We start from the raw sequence: 16,336 nt of genomic DNA on the forward strand, positions 1-16,336 counted from the left end.
CCGGGAAGTCCCAGCTGTCCGCCACCAGCCTGGGCAGCAGCCTGGCCCTGACTCCTCGGAGCTCCCATGCCCAGCCCAGTTCTCAGGGCCCCGTTCGCCTGGCTTCTGCGGGCACCCTGCGCCAGGGCTGGGTCCGCTCACCCAGCAGGTATGAGGGCACAGGGTGCGGGGACAGCGGGCAGGGATTCGGGGACTGGCACTGTTCCAGCTCTGGCTGTGGCCCCCTAGGATGACCGCGCCCAGGGGCACTGGGGCACCTGGGATATGGGCACACGCTCAGCCTTAGATCCCCCAGGATGCCGTCCTCCGCGCCTGTCACCCGCTGGCCGGCCCAGGCCGGGTCAGCCCACTCCCTGCTCGGGGACACCAGGCCCTGTAATTATCCCTCAGTCATGGGAGAAGGCGCCCTGGGCAGGGACTGAGGCCAGAACAGGTGTGGACTGAGTTCTGGGAGGAGGAGCCACTTCTGCTGCGCCTGGAGGGAGGTGGCAGCTGGACGAGGTGAGGCTGAGGTCGCTGTGGGCCAGGACAGCAGCCTGTGCTTTGCTGCACAGGCGAGGTGAGTGCTTCTCCGTGCTGGGTGTGAAGGGGTGAAGATGAAGCCCTAGGGGTCTGGAACGGCCAGGAAAGGAGGCGGCTGCACTTCTGGAGGTAGCAGCCAGGGGGCGCATAGGCCTTGTGGCACCGAGGAGGGGGCGCTCTTGCGCCTCTTGCCTATTGATTGCGGTAATTCTTCCAGCCAAACGCTGAAGAGTGGCAGTGAGACACGTGCCCTTATCCTTTCCTTGCTTTAGGAGACGCTGTCTCGCTCGTATGCAGGGTAGCCTCAGGGTCCAGCAGCCTCCTGACGGCTCCGGGAGACACGTCCAAGATGGAAGGCGAGCGGTTAGGGGGGTGCGAGCAGGGGGTGGGGGGCTGTGGGGAGGTCGGAGGGGCCATGGCCCGGGCACAGCCACTCGGCTGCCTGCAGTGGCAGTGGCTACTCTGACGGATCAAACCCAAGGCCTTCACAGTCAGCCACACCCCGGGCTACTTCTGAGGGGGGCACTGGGCCAGTCTCAGGCTGGGGGTGCAGGGAGCACCCAGGAGGCCTGGGAAGAGGACGGATCCTTGGACAGTGGGCTGGGACAGCAGGGCCGAAGCGGGCTGGGGCGGGAGGCAGGGTGATGCCCAGACCTTACTTCTTGCTCTGGGCCCGGGTGCCCAGGATGGAAGTTTCCAATGACGGGGTCTTCTGTGTGACACTCCCAGCCGCAGCTGGCCCTGCAGGGCTGTACTGGCCCAGCCTGGACAGAGCAGGCCAGGGTCCAGGGCTCAGCCGCCAGGGTGTGCAGGACCATGGGCTCAGCACTGCTGAGCCCCACTAGGGACCCGAGGCTACCAGGAGAGGGGACAGAAGGAGCCAGAGAGAGGCCCGAGAGGAACATGGGCAGGCAGAGGGGAGAGGCCCGGCTGGGGACTCACAGCGAAGGCCATGGTGCCAGCTCTGCAAGTGGCCAGCCTGGGGATAACAGGGCGTCCCTCATGGGGTACAGCGTGCTGATCCTCGCTGGTGCTCTGGGGTGGCGAGGCTCCAGGCCAGGGAGGAGGCCAGGCCCCTGCAGGGACGGCTCTGGACCCCTGGCAGAACACTGAGGACTCCGTGGAGGTGTGGATACCCCTGCACCCTGCAGCCCAGGTCGGATGTGGGGAGCGGACCAATGGAGGTGGGGGGGACCTGGAGGGAGGTGGGGGGTAGGACGTGCAGACAGGGGGGCCCGTGGGGCTGGAGGGGTGCAGACCACCCTAAGGTGGAAAGCTGGAGGAAGGTCAGTCCAGGAAGCAGGCTCTGAATGCCAGGCTTGGGGCTCGCCGGCAGCAGGGGAGCCACGGAAGGGTTTGGAGCAGGGGAAGGAAGCTGTTGGCAGCTGCAGGGTCAAGGCAGGGTGGCTGCAGTCTAGGAGAGGACCACAGGTGGACGGACCCTTCTGAGCCCCGCTCCCCACTGTGGGTCTTCTTTGGGGCCAGGAGCCCCTGGCAGCAGCCCTGAGCCCTGGCTCCATCCAGCTCCCCACCGCTGAGCTGGGTGGACTGAGGCAGGACCCGGCCCCTTCTGCATTAGCTTCCCTATGAGGCAGGAAAAATGACACCCCTAGCGCTGAGTCTTGGGGGCCTGGCTGTGTCAGGTGCTGGGCAGGACATACGCAGGTGCTTACTAAGTGTGACCTCCTTGCCATGCCAGCAAGTCAGGCCTGTCACCAGACAGGGTCCTAGGAGGTTCTCAAAGTGAGAGGAGCCCAACTTCACTCTGTGCTCGGGATAAACCGCAGTTCACTGACTTCCCCACAGACAGAGGCTGCAGGACGCCTCAGTAAGAGACATAAGGGATTTATTAGGCAGAATTGTTTTGTTTTGTATTTTTGAGTGTCCGTCAGGCTGGTCTTGAACTCAGTCTGCACCCCAGGCTGGCCTTAAACTCAAGGTAATCCTGCCTCAGCCTCCCAAGTGCTAGGATTACAGGTGTGTGCCCCTACGCCTGGCTCTAAGAAGAAATTTTAAAGTGCACACTCAAAGAGAGTGAGCCCCCAGGAGAGAGAAGTGCAGTTTCCTGGGGTGGGTGGTGAAGCCATCACGTAATCTGGAAGGACAGTGGACTGCTTTACAGACAGGAGCTGTTTTTCTCTTTTTTTTGGCACCAGGGATAGAACTTGGGACCTTGTGCTTGTGAGGCAGGTGGTGGAACCACTGAGCCAAATCCCCAGCTCTGTTTTTCTTTTTTAGATGGGTAAGCATTCTTTGACTGCTGTTTCTTTACCTTAAGATCAGGTTCCTGCTTTTCACCTTCTCAGCCAAGCCAATTTATGGACTCGCAGTGTCCTTAAGGAATATGGAATCTGAAGGCTTTGAAAGGAAAGAGCATCCGTTAACCCAGGGGATCTGAAATGGATCCCTTGGGTGACCCTGGCTGCATCTCGAAGTTGCAGCCTTAGCTATGGCTTCTGTTGTCTCCATCTGTATTTCCTATGCCCAACCACAGGCCCACGTCCTCCTTCACCACAACAGCTGGTGACAGGGAGCCAGAGCCACCCAGGGGCAGGGCAGGGGCAGCCTGGCCGGAACTGTCCCTTATGGTACTTTCTGTCCAGGCACCACCCCTGTGCCAGGCACCGAGGGAGCCGGGACGGAGGCCAGGGAGGCCGTGAGGGCAGTCCCTGCCGCATGGGGGTCAGGTCTGAGCAGGGCAGGGTCCCTGAACCCTGGCTCGGGGGAGGATGGTGACCTGTGGCCGGGGTGGGGCGGATAAGGCCCCATCAATCACCTGGGCCGGCTCCCTTGCCTGGGGCTCCTTCCAGCTGCCTGGGGCCTCCGGAGCCTGAGGGGGGTAGGCCCAGTGCCCCAGACGCCATTCGGGGTGTGGGTGAGGGTCGGGGCCCTGATGTGCACTGGGAACTGAGACCCGGGAGGGGCGGCTCCTGCCCCACGTCCCCCGGGTCTGATGCCGCTGCAGCCTGGGCTTTGTGGGGGTGGCAGGGAGCCGGGAGAGGGGCTGAGGGCTCTGCTTCAGCTCGGTCTGTGGTGGCAGCGGGCTGGGCCTTTCTCGGGGCCTCAGTTCTCCGAGAGTGAAGTGTGACCTTGCTAGGCAATGCCCAGCCCCATCCTGACCCCGGAAGTCCCCCTCCTCCTTCCTGCCCCACATCAGCAAAAGCCAGAAGAGCAAACAGCCAGGCTCTGGGGGCCCCCACAGCCTTGGGTGCCTGGTCCCACTCTGCGCTGTGGAGGCCTGGGGAGCAAGGGGGAGGTGCAGAGGGAGAACAACACGGAAGCCCCCAGCCCCAGCTAAATATAGACCGAGGCTCCTCCCACCGCCTTCCCCTGGGCAAGAGCAGGGTGGCCTTGGCCTCTGGCTCCCTGACAGCAGGGCAGGGGTGGGTTCCGCTCCTGCTTTGGGGGTAGGGGTGAGCCGGGAGTTCCAAAAGGCCAGGAAGGGGCTTCTGGAGGGAGGGCTGGGGGCGTTTTAGGACTGAGGCGGCCGGGATGTGGTCACAGCCCTGCCCTCCTGCGGGCTGTGGGTAGGCTGGGCCCCAGGAGCCACTGCAGCTTCTCGCCCCAGTTCTGATGGGAAGTTGGGCCTGGCAGACTGGATAATGGAGGCACCTGGGGAGACCCTGCCTGAGGGTGTTGTCAGCGCAGGCTCCCTGGTGGGAGAAGGACCCACATCCTACCCGCAGCCGGGCATGGGCCTCAGGTGCTTCCTTCCTGACGGCTCAGGGATGCTGCCCCTGCCAGGACGCCGTCCCTGACCAGCTGGGTCTGGCCAAGCCCAACGGGACCTCGTTGCTGGGTGGCACCAGGGTGCCCTCCCGGCTTTTTGAGCCCCCTTCTCGTCCCCAGGCCTCCTGTTGCTGAGATGCTGTCCCCACGGAAGGTGACCCCTGGAACTGAGCTGCGAAGCCCCCAGGAGCCTGGAGGGCCAGCGACACCAGCCTGGGGCACTTTGGGGGCGAACAGTGGGGTGGAGCCCAAGGCCCACCACGTGGACTCCACCAGGCTGGGCCTGGGCACCTTTCGCCGGGCCTTATCCTGGGCAAGCCCTCGGGGCTCCAGCCAGCGGCCCAAGGAGGACCCGGGCCGGCTCCAGCGAAGCTCCCGGGGCTCCCTGCTCCAGTCGTTCCGGCGAGCTGTGGGGCAAGGCCCGGCTTCGGCCCAGTCCCAGGTTGCCACTGTGCCAAAGGAGCCCTCTGTGGTCACGGGCGGTACCAGCCAGCAGGCAGCATCCGGGGTGGGGCCTGAGGAGCCGCAGCGGGAGGCAGGTTAGGGCTCCATGACTACACTGAGCGAGGGCGGACTGAGGCTGAGGGGGCAGCAGCTGAGCCTGGGCTTCCCAACTCTCCCACACCCACACTGCTTTCCTGTACAATCGAACTTCAAGTTCTTACACCATCTTAGCAAGGGACCCCGGCCCATGAGAGAGTGAAGCTCCGCGAGGCTGACTCCTGAGTCTCGAGCTGGGATTTGAACCTATATCTCCACCACTGTAGAAGTTGAGGGCCTGGGGTAAGGAAGTGGCAGAGAGCAGAGCAGCGGGAAACGTTGACCCCGGACAGTGGGACACGCGGCCTGAGCTCTGACCCTATTAGACCTGCAATTGGGGATGCCCAGGAGCCCCCCCCCCCCCCCGCACACCCACACCCACAGAGCTCAGCAGGGGTGGAGCGAGGGGGTAGGGGCTGTGGGCGGGGAGGGAGGAGCTGCACCAAGGGGCTCTTCCCAGCAGGGTCTGAGGCTTTCCACGGGACGGGACGCAGGGCATCCGGGCCGGGCCCAGATCCTCTCATCACCCCGCTTCTCACTGCCCTCGCAGAAAGCAAATCCGTGGCCGACCTCATCACTGAGAGGCAGCTGGTGGCGGCGTTCAAGCAGCTGCGACACCAGGAGACGCGGCTGGTGGCGGAGAAGACCTCCCACACCTTTGCGCAGGACCCCACGGCCTACGCGCGGCGCGCCATGGACGTGTGCTTGCTTTACGATGGGCTGGCGGCCGAGCTGGGCGCCATCGTGCGCGAGACCCTGAGCCCCGAGGGCGTGCCCGCGGCGACGCTGACCGAGCTGGCGCTCGTAGTGCGCGCGGAGGAGGAGGCCCACCCGGCGCCGCCCGCCGACGGCGACTTTCTGCGCACCCCGCGCCACTGGCGCCAGCACTGGGAAGACGCGGTGCGGCGGAGCGCGCAGGATCGCGTGCGGGCGGTGGGCGCCACCGCTGAGGCCGCGGAGGGCGCGCCCGGCCTGGCCCAGCTTCTGGCCGAGCTCGGTGGCCTGGTTCGCGGCGACCTGCAGAAGGTGCACCTGGAGGTGCAGCCCGCGTACGCGGCCGTCGGCCTCCCCGCGTGGGAGACCTACCTGCGCGCCTTCCACGGTGCTGTGGCCCAGCGCCTGCAGGAGCTTGCGCCCGGCGCCCGCGGCTGTGAACAGCTGTACCTCCTGCTGGACTGGGCCGCCAACATCTACGGCAGGTGAGGCGCGGGCCCAGGCCGAGCAGGGGCCCTCGGAGCTCGCTCCCGGGGCGCTGCGCAGCTTTGAGCTCCAGCCCCTCGCTGGCGCTGCCAGGCGCCGAAGACGGACCGCCACGCCTCCCTTCCTGTCAGGCTACTCGTGTTCCCACCCCAGGTGTGCCTGCCCAAGGGCCACCTGCGCAGGTGCCCCGCAGAGCAGTGAGCGGCTCCTGCCGTGCACAGGTGCCCGCGCCTGCGTTAGGAAGGGCCCCTCAGGGCAGGACACCTGCGGGCGCGCCTCCCCCACGGCGCGCTCTTCCGCTCCGTGCTGCGTGACCCTGACGGAGGCCGAGCCCTCCGGGATGAACTCCCGGGTCCCATAGGCAGGCGTGGGTCGAGGTCCTGGGTTCCGAACACCAGCAGGCTGGGCGGGGGCAGCCCCGGGTGCTCGCCGAGCACGCGGGTGGAGCTCACCCGAGGCACCCTGGCGGGGCCCTCTCGACCGCTCCTTAAGCATTCTGAGCTAGTGCTCAGACGCTTCCGGGAGGGAGGTGCCGGCCCGACCCCTGGAGGCCGAGCGGAGTGTGACCAGCGCCCTGAGCTTTAGACTTGGGGTAGCGCGTGGCTGTAGCCCAGCCCCACCCGCCCCTCAGCAACCCGCCCTCCTCGCCTCCAGCCCTGACTTTCTGGATGCCCCGGACCTGGCTCTGCCCGCGGAGCCGCTGCCTCCGCTCCTGGCGCCCGACGTGTGGGCGCAGCTGGAGAGCGACTACACCCACTTCCTGGAGGTAGGCCGGCTCCCGGGGCTGGGGCTGGGCCGGGCTCCTCCTCGTCCGAAGCACCCCTCACCCCGTCCGCCCCGCCCCCAGAGCAAGATCTGGAGCTGCTTCGAACGCATCCTGCAGCTGGAGCAGAGCCGCTGGGCAGCGGCCGAGGCCCCCGAGGTGCTGCAGGGCCGCTACCGCGCGCCGCTGTCCACGGACATCCACATGGTGCGCGGGGGACCCACATCCACTCTTGCGGCCCCTCCCAGGAGCTGGGAGCCCAGGGGGGCCGGGGACCTGGCAAGGCTGGTGGACCCGGGTGGGGGGAGGTAACGCTCAGGTTGGGGCGTTGAAAGCTAGAGCCAAGACCAGTTAGAGCGGGGTGGGCTGGAGGTGTCACCGGCCGCCGGGTGGCAGACTGGGCCCCGGCCGCGAGCCCACCGCGCTCAGCTGCGCGTCGTCCCCAGCTGGTGGCGGAGCACGTGAAGGCGGCCAGCGCCATTTCTGCCGAGCTCGAAGCCACCACCCTGCGGATCTGCGGGCGCGCGCTCCGCCTCTTTGTGCCCAGGTGCGTGAGCGTCCCCGGGCCGGTGGGTGTGGGGCCGAGGGCGGTGGGTGTGGGGCCGAGGGCGGTGGGGGTGGGTAGTGTGCGCCCCACCCAGGGCTCCCAGGGAGCGCAGACTGAGCTCTCTGAGTGCGCTGCCCAGGTTTGAGAAGGCTTTGCTGGAGTCGGGGGCGGCGAGCGAGCAGCACTTGGGCGCCTACATCAACGCCTGCGAGGAGCTCAGGTGGGTCCTGAGCCTGTGGCTGCGCCGCCAGCAGGGGGCGTGCGAGCCCCTGAAACCCAGGGAGAGGCGAAGTGCGTGCGTGTGTGTGTGTGTGTGTGTGTGTGAGAGAGAGAGAGAGAGAGAGAGAGAGAGAGAGAGAGAGAGAGAGAGAGAGAGAGAGAGTGTGCGTGTGTGCATGCGCGCGTGTGCCTGCGCGCGATGGGCAGAGGGGCTCGGTTCCGTGCGTGATGGAGAGAGAAGCCTGAACCCGGGTGACAAGGGGCTGGTCCCTCCCCTAGCGTGGAGCTTCTGGACACCTGCAGGGACCGTGCCCTCCCTCCTACTCCTGCCACAGCGACTTTCCTTGGCCCAGCAGAGCCCCTGTCCGGCCGTCACAGGCCGAGGGGGGCCGTGCCCTCATCCCTGGGTGTGGTCTCTTTCCTCCCTTCCTCCCAGTCCAGCTTCTTCCTCTCCTGGGTGGAGGCCTCCCTGACACCCCAGCATGGGTGGTGCTGGCCGCTGCCGGAGCAGTCAGTGTCTCCTGCAGATGTGCCAGCTGTTGAAGGAGCACAGACTCTCGGCTGCCCTGTCTGGGCTCAGATCCAGCACTGCCAGGTGCCAGCTGTGTGCCTGGGACGAGTCGCTGTCTGTGTCCCTCTTTGCTCTTCTAACACCGGGACCAGAGCCTCTGCCCCTGGGCCCTAGGGCTGAGTCTCAGCCTGGGAGGACCGGTCCCTGTGGGGTCTGTGTGGGCCCCTGGAGGTGCCCGGCTCAGTGCTGATGCTTGCCCCAGAGGCATTTCTCCCCAGACCCTGTGCCTGTACCTGTGGGATAGTGGAGGCGAGGGTGGAAATGACGCTTGGCCCCCCGCCATGCACCCACCAAGTGCCTGACTCCCAAGCACCTTGCTCCACTGTGCCGGAGACTGAGGGGGCAGTGGCAGGTCCTCTGTATGCCACACTGTGTCCCCAGCCTGGCTTCAGTTCCCTCGACAGCGAAATGGGGGTGCTGTCACCTTAGAGGGCAGAGGCAGAACCACAGGAGGTTCTGTGCAGATATGGCCATGCTGCATTGCCATCAAGAGGGATGGGGGTTTGTCCCAGAGCTGCTGGAGAGAAACTGCCAGAGCGGGGTGCCACCGCCCTGCTGACCTACCCTCTGTGACTCTCCCAGGGCGTTGGTGGTGTTCCCTCATTTGACTCTGTTCTCAGGGGTACTGCACTGTGCAGCTCCAGGGGCTGCCCTTCACATTATAGTATAAATGAGTGGAGCTGCTGCAGTGCCCAGGCTCCAAGGCTGTGTGCTGCACCTTGCTCCCCAGCTTGCTCTCTTGTGCCCCCAATCACTTGTGATCTTGTGCCCACTTGCTCTGGCCCTTCCCCAGGACCAGTCTTCTGGACAGGTTCCCGGGAACCCTGGAGGAGTTGGAGAAGCCCCTGGTGGCGGCTATCCACAACTTCCAGAAGCACTTGCTCCAGGGCTTGCAGAGTGATGTGCAGGTGCGTGGGAGAGATCATCTTCCCCCACTTCCTGTGCCCAGCAGGTGCCTTCTATGCCCTGAAGCCCAGGTCCCAGGGCCATTTCGGGGCATGTGTGTCAGAGGGTGGGAGGGGACCCGGATGTCCCAGCTAAGCAGGGACATTTGGGAAGTGCCTGCCTTTCCATTGCGATCCCACCACCAGGACCCAAGGCCCCTCACCAGCCCCCCACGCATCCCCAGAGCACATAGTGGTGCCTGGCTAGGAGGGGACGGCACCAGGGACCCCAGCATGGGACAGGAAGGTGCACCTGTCTCACCCCTACACCCCACCCAGCCCCTCTTCAGGGTCGTGTGCATCAAGAGCTGGCTGACTCAGGACATGCTGTGTCCCCTCATGGACAAGGTGAAGGCCTTTGCACGCCACCTCACACATGTGGCCCCTCCAGTGGCCCAGGTAAGGCAGGGAAGGGTTCTGGGCCAGTGTGTCCAGGACCTAGTCCTTGACCCCAGCCCTGACCCTGCCCTGCCCTCCAGGAGGTGCTGCAGGAGGCGCACCGCTTTGTGGTCCGAGAGTACCTGGCTCAGGTGCTGAGGCCGCACAAGCGCTTCCGGGGCGAGGAGCGCGTGCGTGGCTCCCAGAAGATGAGCGAGGATGCCCAGGCCATCAGTGAAACATTCCAGGACTTGGTAGGAGCAGCATCTGCCCCAGGAGCCCTCGCTTCCACCCTGGATTGGTGCCCGGTTCTGTTCTGCTCCTCCCGGAGAGAAAGCTGTTCCATGGGGGCAGTCACTGTGCCCTAGTTCTGGCCCCTCTCTGCCAAGATGGCGGGGCCAGGGCTCAGGCCTATGGGGGCCAGCTGGGTGGAGGCCGCACTTGCATACAGCCTGGGGCTCTCGGGGAAGACAGGGTGATGCAGCCCCATCTGGAGGCCCCTCGCACCCAGCCCTTACTGGGCTGCTGGCTCCACTCAGTGTGATTCCAGGCAGAACTGCCAGGTCGGGCCAGGCTGTCCCATCTGCACACACACAGGATGGAGGACACTGATGCTGCACCTGGGGGTTCCCCGAGGTGCTGAATCTGCACCCTCGAGCCTCCCGGTCTCTGCAGGGCTCTGAAGCCACGTGGCTGAACCAGGCCATACCGTGCGTGGCTGAGATCTTGGGCGAGACATACAAAGATGACATCCGGCGTCACCTGGAGACACTCATCCAGGGCTTCCCCGACATCAGGTGCGTAGCCCACCAGCGCCCCCACAGAGAGCCTGGAAGCAACCTGGGGGTGTGGGCAGAGGGAGACAGAGAGGGATGGGTGGGTTGGTGGGGTCAGATGGGGCTCAAGCCCTGCATGCACCTGTGGGTGTGAGGCAACCTTGGAGCTCAGGCTGGGCAGGGTGCCCCTCCACTCACGAGTATTCTGGACCGTTCTTCATCAGCCCTGGGGTGGAGGGTACACACTCTCTGGAATCCGAGGGGCAGGTGTGAACCCACCCCATTCGGAGGTTTTGATCCCGGGGTGGGAGGGCCACTGTGAATCATCAAGGCCCTTGGAAATCCCGGTTCAGTCCTCCCCAGGCTTGGACATTCCAGGATGGGGAGGCCACAGAAAGCCCCTGATCCAGCCCCTTCCCGGGCCTGCCACCCTCAGGGAGAGTTCCCTGCCCCAGCCTCAGGGGGCCAGCGGTCTCCCAAGTGTGGATCAGAGCCATCCCCGGGGTTCCCCAGCCTGGTGCAACCCTGCCCCAGGACTCCCTGGGTCCCTGTGTGGCCTGGGCCTTCGAGCCACCCACTATGCTCCCACACAGTGCAGGGTCTACACTGCCTCCGCTGGAGCCTCCTCCTGGCCCAGGTGATCCGGCCTCACTGGGCTCCTGGAATGCTGCATGACTCACACTTCCTCCCAAGCCCGGTTCCCGGCATCCAGGAGCTGGGGTGTTGGGGAGTGCTCTGCAGTGTGCCCATCTCCTCTCTGCAGGCGCGACCATGTGCTGGCCATCCTGGCTCTGCGCAGACTGGGCCGCCGTCGGAACCACCGCCTGCTGCAGCACTCGCAAAACCTGCTGAGGGCTGCAGCTGGGGCAGGGCCTGGGGGCCTGAGGCCTGCCCGCAAGCACGTGCTCTTTGAGGAGATCCCGGTGCCCGTCTCTGTGGATGTGCTGATCACCTGCATCTAGTGCTCTGGACTGAGAGGGCTGGGGCGGGGGTGCCCCCTTGCCCTCCCCCAGGCTAGGAGCCGGGAAGTCAGTGGACTCTGCAGCCCGGAGTCGTCATGGAATATTCCTCCTCAGCCACTCTTGCTGTTCAGCCCGGAGAAGGATGGAGGCATCTGAGGCATTTGTGGGGGAGTTTGGGGCAGCCGGTCCCGGTCCCCTCCATTCTGCCTGCCGGGGAAGGCCTCTCGCTTCAAAGTCTCCACCACCCCCGGGTGAGAGTGCAGGACAGAGTATTCTACAAATAAATGTCAATTAAACTGGTGCCTTCCTATGGAGGCCCAGGCCAAGCTGGCCAGTGAGGGGGTCTCTGCCACCCACTGCACTGGTGGGAGGCGGGGGTGGGCATGAGCTGGGGAGGCCCTGCCTGCAGCTGCAGAACCGGCTTCTGTCCTGGGGCCCGGGGTCCACATTGCTCAGCCCCATCCCAGGCAGCCCAGGCCTGGGGGACAGAAAGAGCCCAGGCTTGTCCTGCAGCTTGAGGTGTTTGGGTTGCAGAGGAGGGACTTCCCAGCAGTGCTCGGCTTTGAATTCCCGCATCGGGTGGTGACCCTCAGCTCGGGTGTGCACCTGCAACCGCCTTCTGCCTGAAGTGGGGCTTGGGCCAGAGGGCGAGGCTACTGGGGAATCTAATTGCCATGGCTTGCGAGAAGCCCAAGGTGGTGCTGAGAAGCAGGCCTCACCTCCTCTCTGAGCCTGGCCCTGACCCTCCTGGGGTAGGCCAGGTAGCTGCAGGTGGCCAAGGTCCCAAGCACTGGGTGAACTTTCATCTCTGGAGCACAGGGTCTCAAAGGCCACCCTGCAAGGTGAGTGGGGGACACACCTCTCCCAGGCCCCCGCTCTGTCCATGCCCTGTGGACAGTGGGGGGGGGCGGTGGCCAGACCACCTCTCCCCGCACCTGGGCTGCAACACAGGGCCAAGTCTGAGTCTGCTGAGCCCCCAGGCAAGCAGGCAAGTGCCTGGGGTACTTTGTCCCCTCGGGTACCAGGTGCCAGGGCAGTGCCCTCCCTGACAGCGGTTGCACCAGGGCTAGAGGCCAGGGCCTTGGCAGGGGAATATCCAGCTCTCCTTGGGCAGGGCGGACGGGGTGGGGCAGGAAGAAGGAAGTGGAGAAATTGGAGTTCCCAGGCTCCAGGCAGAGCTGGGGGTGAGGCAGGGAGTGTGAGTACTGGTGCTGACAGGCAGTCCTTGTGCCCAGGGAGAAACTGAGGCTGCCATAACTGGGGTTCGGGCTGAGAAGGGCCTGTCTGACCATAGTGGAGGGGTCTGAGGGGGGAGCAGGGGACTCACTGACCATCCCTGCCTGCCTGACACCACTGTTCCCGAGGGCCACTGGTGTCCCAGTGGGAGTTGCCAGCAGGGGCAGGTGGGGCTGGGGGAGGCTCATCTGCCTGGTCCCAGCCAGTTCTCTCCAGGGAGGCGGAGTCCCAGTCCCGCCCCGAACTCCTGCGTCCCTGGCCTGCCCCTGGCCAGCCTGGACCTGCCCAGGCCCAGGTGGGGAAGCTGAAGGTTCTGGGGCTGGGCTGCCCAGGCAGGCTGGGAGGGTGCAGGAGGGCTGGGCCTTGCCGCTGTTACCTCCCTGTGTGACACAGTGACACTGTAGGCAAGCTCCTTTACCTTGCTGTGCCCCAGTCTTCTAGCTGTGAAGTGGGTGCTATCAGCACCTCCCAGCCACGAAGCCAGCCCCTGGCCGCCCCAACACCCAGTGTCCCCAGCGTCTTCCTGGCCACGGTCTGCAAGGAATGGTCACAAAGGCTCTGGATGCAGGGATTGGGACCCTGCTTGTGTGCAAGCTCTCGTGGGCGGAAGCACTGGGGGGGCAAGGTAGGGAGGGATGGCGACCTGGACCCGCCTACAGCCTCAGGACTGTCTTCCTGAGGGTTTCTAGACCCGGGGACGGGAAGTTGGGTTTCCTGGCAGGACCTGTGCCTCCCTGCAAGGAGCGTCAGCGTGCACCTTGTGCCTTCCGGGAGCTCCACAGTGGCCGAGGACCAGCCTTGGCTCCCTGAGGCACCCTGGGGAGCAGGAGGTGATGGCGGCTTCTCCGAGGGTGCAGTGGGAAGGCTGGCAGCAGGTGGCTGGGCTGTCCTGGGCTGAGGGCTGCTTGCCATGGGCCTCGGCTGCCTTCCCTGTCATTATCTAGGCCAAGCACAGGGCTGGAAGGTCTGGCTGGCCAGCTGTCTGGATAAGAATGTGTGCGCGAGTGTGGGTCTGCACATGTGCACAGCATTCGCTAGCTGGGATGAGGGCATTACGCAGCCTCTCTGTGCGCGGAGCAGGACAGACCCGACATCCTCTTGGCCCCTCAAGCTCAGACGCCAGCCTTTCCCCCACCCCGCCACTGTGGGACGCTCTGCTCCTCCCTCTTCAGGGCCTGCCCTGGCTCCCCAAGGCGTCCTGGATTCTTCCTGACTGGGGCTTGCTTCTGGCCCTGGCCTTGAGGTCCTTGAGCAGGGCCCACTCTGCCAAACCTGGGGCTGCATAGGACGGTAAGCTTGGCTTGCAGGGACTGCAGCACCCACCCAGCTCAGGCTCCCCAGACCTCCTGGCCCTCCTGGCCCTGGGCTCAGGCCTCGGCCCTGTTGGTGGGTGCTGCGCCAGAACAGCCTGCAGGAGGCTGAGGCTCCCAGCCTTCGTGGGTCTCCCCCTAGCTGGACACCTGGAGGTCTCCCCTGGGACATAGTCTCCGCGTGCGCCATGCGGAGAGAGTGGCCGGTAGGGAGGGAGATGTCCACAGGGTCCTGCCAGGAAGGCTATGCTCAGGTGGCAGTCAGTGTGTCGCACAGACTCTCCCCTTCCTTCCTTGCCTGGTGACTTGGTGTTTTCCTCTCTGGCCCCAGGCCTCTGCAGGCCGGTTCATGGGGGCAGCACCCACAGCGGCCAGCAGGGCCTCCTGCAGAGCCCCTCTCCACGGTCCGGGTGGGGACAGGAGGCTGCAAGGCCCTCAAAGCCACCATCCATCCCCAGTCTCCCTCCCTTTGCTACACAAAACCCCTTTAGCACCCAGCACACCACAGGGGCTGCTGCAGGGCCACCATCCACTGTCGTGCCTTCCCGCCAGCCCCGTGGAAGCTGCTTGGGACAGCTGTGCTGGGAGCCTGTGCCCCCGCTGTCCTGAAACACTTGAAGGGACTGCACTGTGCCATGCCCACCTCAGCCCGATCCTCTGCCAGGACTTCCTTGGGGGCCTGAACGTCACTGCAAAAGCCCTTCCTCCTTCCTGGACGGCCTGTTAGCTGTGTGCATTTTTAGCTTTAATGTTCTGTTTAATGATAAATTCACAGAGATCAAAAGCTTAAAGGGACATTAAAGTTTTAAGGTGAAAAGTCCCCTTCTCACCCCCCATAAAAAGTGGTACTTCCCCAAGCAACTGGCACAGAAAGTGGAATTTCTGATTGTGCTGGAGGCATTGATTGGGGTGAGGAGATGGGATGATAAAACCATCATCTGGCTCTTGTCTGGTGGAATCCCCAAACTCTGGAACTGCAGGGGCTTGGAAAGGAGGGAGTCGAGGCAGCATCCACTGTTTCTGGGTCCCTGCTCCCCAGGGCTTCAGTTCTGCAGTGAAGGATCAGCCTCCCATCAAGTGGCCCTGGGCTAGAAGCCAGCACTGCGGCTGGCCAGCTGTGCAGCCCTGGGGAAGTCACTGTACCTCTCTGGGCTCGGTCTTCCTGTGAAAAACTGGGAGATGGACACAGAAAGGCTGCCTTGACAGGAGGCCTGGCTCAGGGGAGGCAGATCCAGCACAGACCAGTTGCATAAGCTCCGTGCCAGGAGCCCTGAGGATGCTGCAAGCCACAGATGCCAAGGTTTGGGGCAGCTCCCTCCCTGCCCACCTCTTCCAGCCTCTTGGAGTTCCCTGGGACAGCGCCTGCCATGTGACAGCTGATGACAGGCCCCTGCCGGGGCCAGGGCTGCAGCTGCTTCCTGGAAATCATGCCAGCTCAGAGAACAGCCTGTGTGCAGCTGCCCCTGCCTGTCCCCAGCAACGGGGTGGACATGCTTGGCATTTTGCATCACTGCCGAGAGCCCCTGGCTCAGGCTGGGCACCCTTGGGTGCAGCCCATTACCCATAGGAGGAAAGCCCCACGCCCAGGGGCTCCTCCCAGCTGCCACCTCCAGGCAGCCATCCCACCCTTCGGTCCTCAGAGGCAGCTGGGGTCGGATCCTGCTGTCCAGGGCCCCGCTTCTCCCACATGGACGTCTTCAGTGAGGGAAAGGACCCAGGCTCAGAGCCAGGCCTCCTCAGGGCTCAGTTTCCCCATCTGCCAAACATGAGGAGTCCTGGGCCAGGCTTCCTCTGGGAGGAAGGGGCGGAGCACTGCCTGTCACATGTCCTCTGGCAAGTGCCCCAGAGGCAGGGGCATCCTGAGGGTGTCCTGGTCAGCTGTCCTGGTCATCCTGTGATCCCAGGGCGGTCAGCAGACTCCAGCCAAAGCCCCAAGCAGCAGTGAATGACCCTGGGCCAGTCACTTCCTCTCTTGGGAAGGCTGGGGGCAGCAGGGAGCTCGGCCTCAAAGCCTCAACCCTTGTGTCCGCTTCCTTGTGAGACTCAGTTTCCTTGTCACTGACGGAGGCTCTGCGACCCTGGCCAGGGAAGTTCTCAGGTCTGGAGAAGCCTGAGAAGGGAAAAGGAGACACAGTGGCATCCAGAGAGCAAGGCTGGGGCAGCGGGAAATGCAAGTCATCTCGCAGGGGGAAGTGGGTGCGCCCCAGGAGCCAATGGGGACATCCTAGCGTGCCCTGGCCTGCCCACGGGGCCAGCAGCCAGCGCCTCTGTGTCCAGGGCCACCTTCTGCTATAGCCAGGCCACGACTCTCAGCCCCCAGCACCTGCCCGGCCCCCACCTGGGCCCTGCACCTCTGAGCCCCCTGGACACTGCCCCTTCTCTCTCAACTTCCCCTCCTTGGAGAACTTCCCTCCAGCTGCCTTCTCAGAAAAGCAGACCACACGTGGGGGAGGGAAGAACACCCTGCCCTGCCCTGTGTTATCGCTGGCCAGACAGGCTGCCAGGGCTGGGCCGGCCCCTCCTGCCCTGCTGAGTTAACTAGGATTGGAAAAGTTTTTCCAAAGATATAAAAAGAGTCAGGCATTCATGTTTATAGCGGCATAGTTTGTAAAAGGTAAATCTTGGAAACAGTTCAAAAG

General features: G+C 64.5%; 1 protein-coding gene across 14 annotated transcripts; it reads left to right on the forward strand.

Annotated features, from left to right (window-relative positions):
* Positions 1–6: 6 nt before the first annotated feature.
* On the forward strand, positions 7–11,482 carry Exoc3l4 (exocyst complex component 3 like 4). Of its 14 annotated transcripts, none has more exons than XM_087195615.1 (15): positions 7–148; positions 391–878; positions 1,536–1,678; positions 2,679–2,764; positions 4,372–4,790; positions 5,342–5,990; positions 6,646–6,757; positions 6,839–6,961; positions 7,201–7,301; positions 7,441–7,521; positions 8,885–8,999; positions 9,315–9,434; positions 9,515–9,667; positions 10,050–10,210; positions 10,953–11,482. In XM_087195615.1, exons 5-15 carry the CDS (start codon positions 4,388–4,390, stop codon positions 11,149–11,151), a joined length of 2,217 nt encoding a protein of 738 aa, XP_087051741.1. In that variant the 5' UTR covers positions 7–148; positions 391–878; positions 1,536–1,678; positions 2,679–2,764; positions 4,372–4,387; the 3' UTR covers positions 11,152–11,482. The 14 variants fall into 14 exon arrangements, with proteins under 14 accessions (XP_087051741.1, XP_087051745.1, XP_087051746.1 ...); XM_087195619.1 differs by having other exon boundaries at positions 795–878; XM_087195616.1 differs by lacking the exon at positions 7–148 and having other exon boundaries at positions 155–559; positions 795–878.
* The last annotated feature ends 4,854 nt before the right edge of the window (positions 11,483–16,336 follow it).

The sequence above is a fragment of the Heterocephalus glaber genome, unplaced genomic scaffold (assembly GCF_053883595.1).
Source record: "Heterocephalus glaber isolate CG9 unplaced genomic scaffold, H.glaber_assembly_v1.0 deba00001608, whole genome shotgun sequence".
NCBI lineage: Eukaryota > Metazoa > Chordata > Mammalia > Rodentia > Bathyergidae > Heterocephalus > Heterocephalus glaber.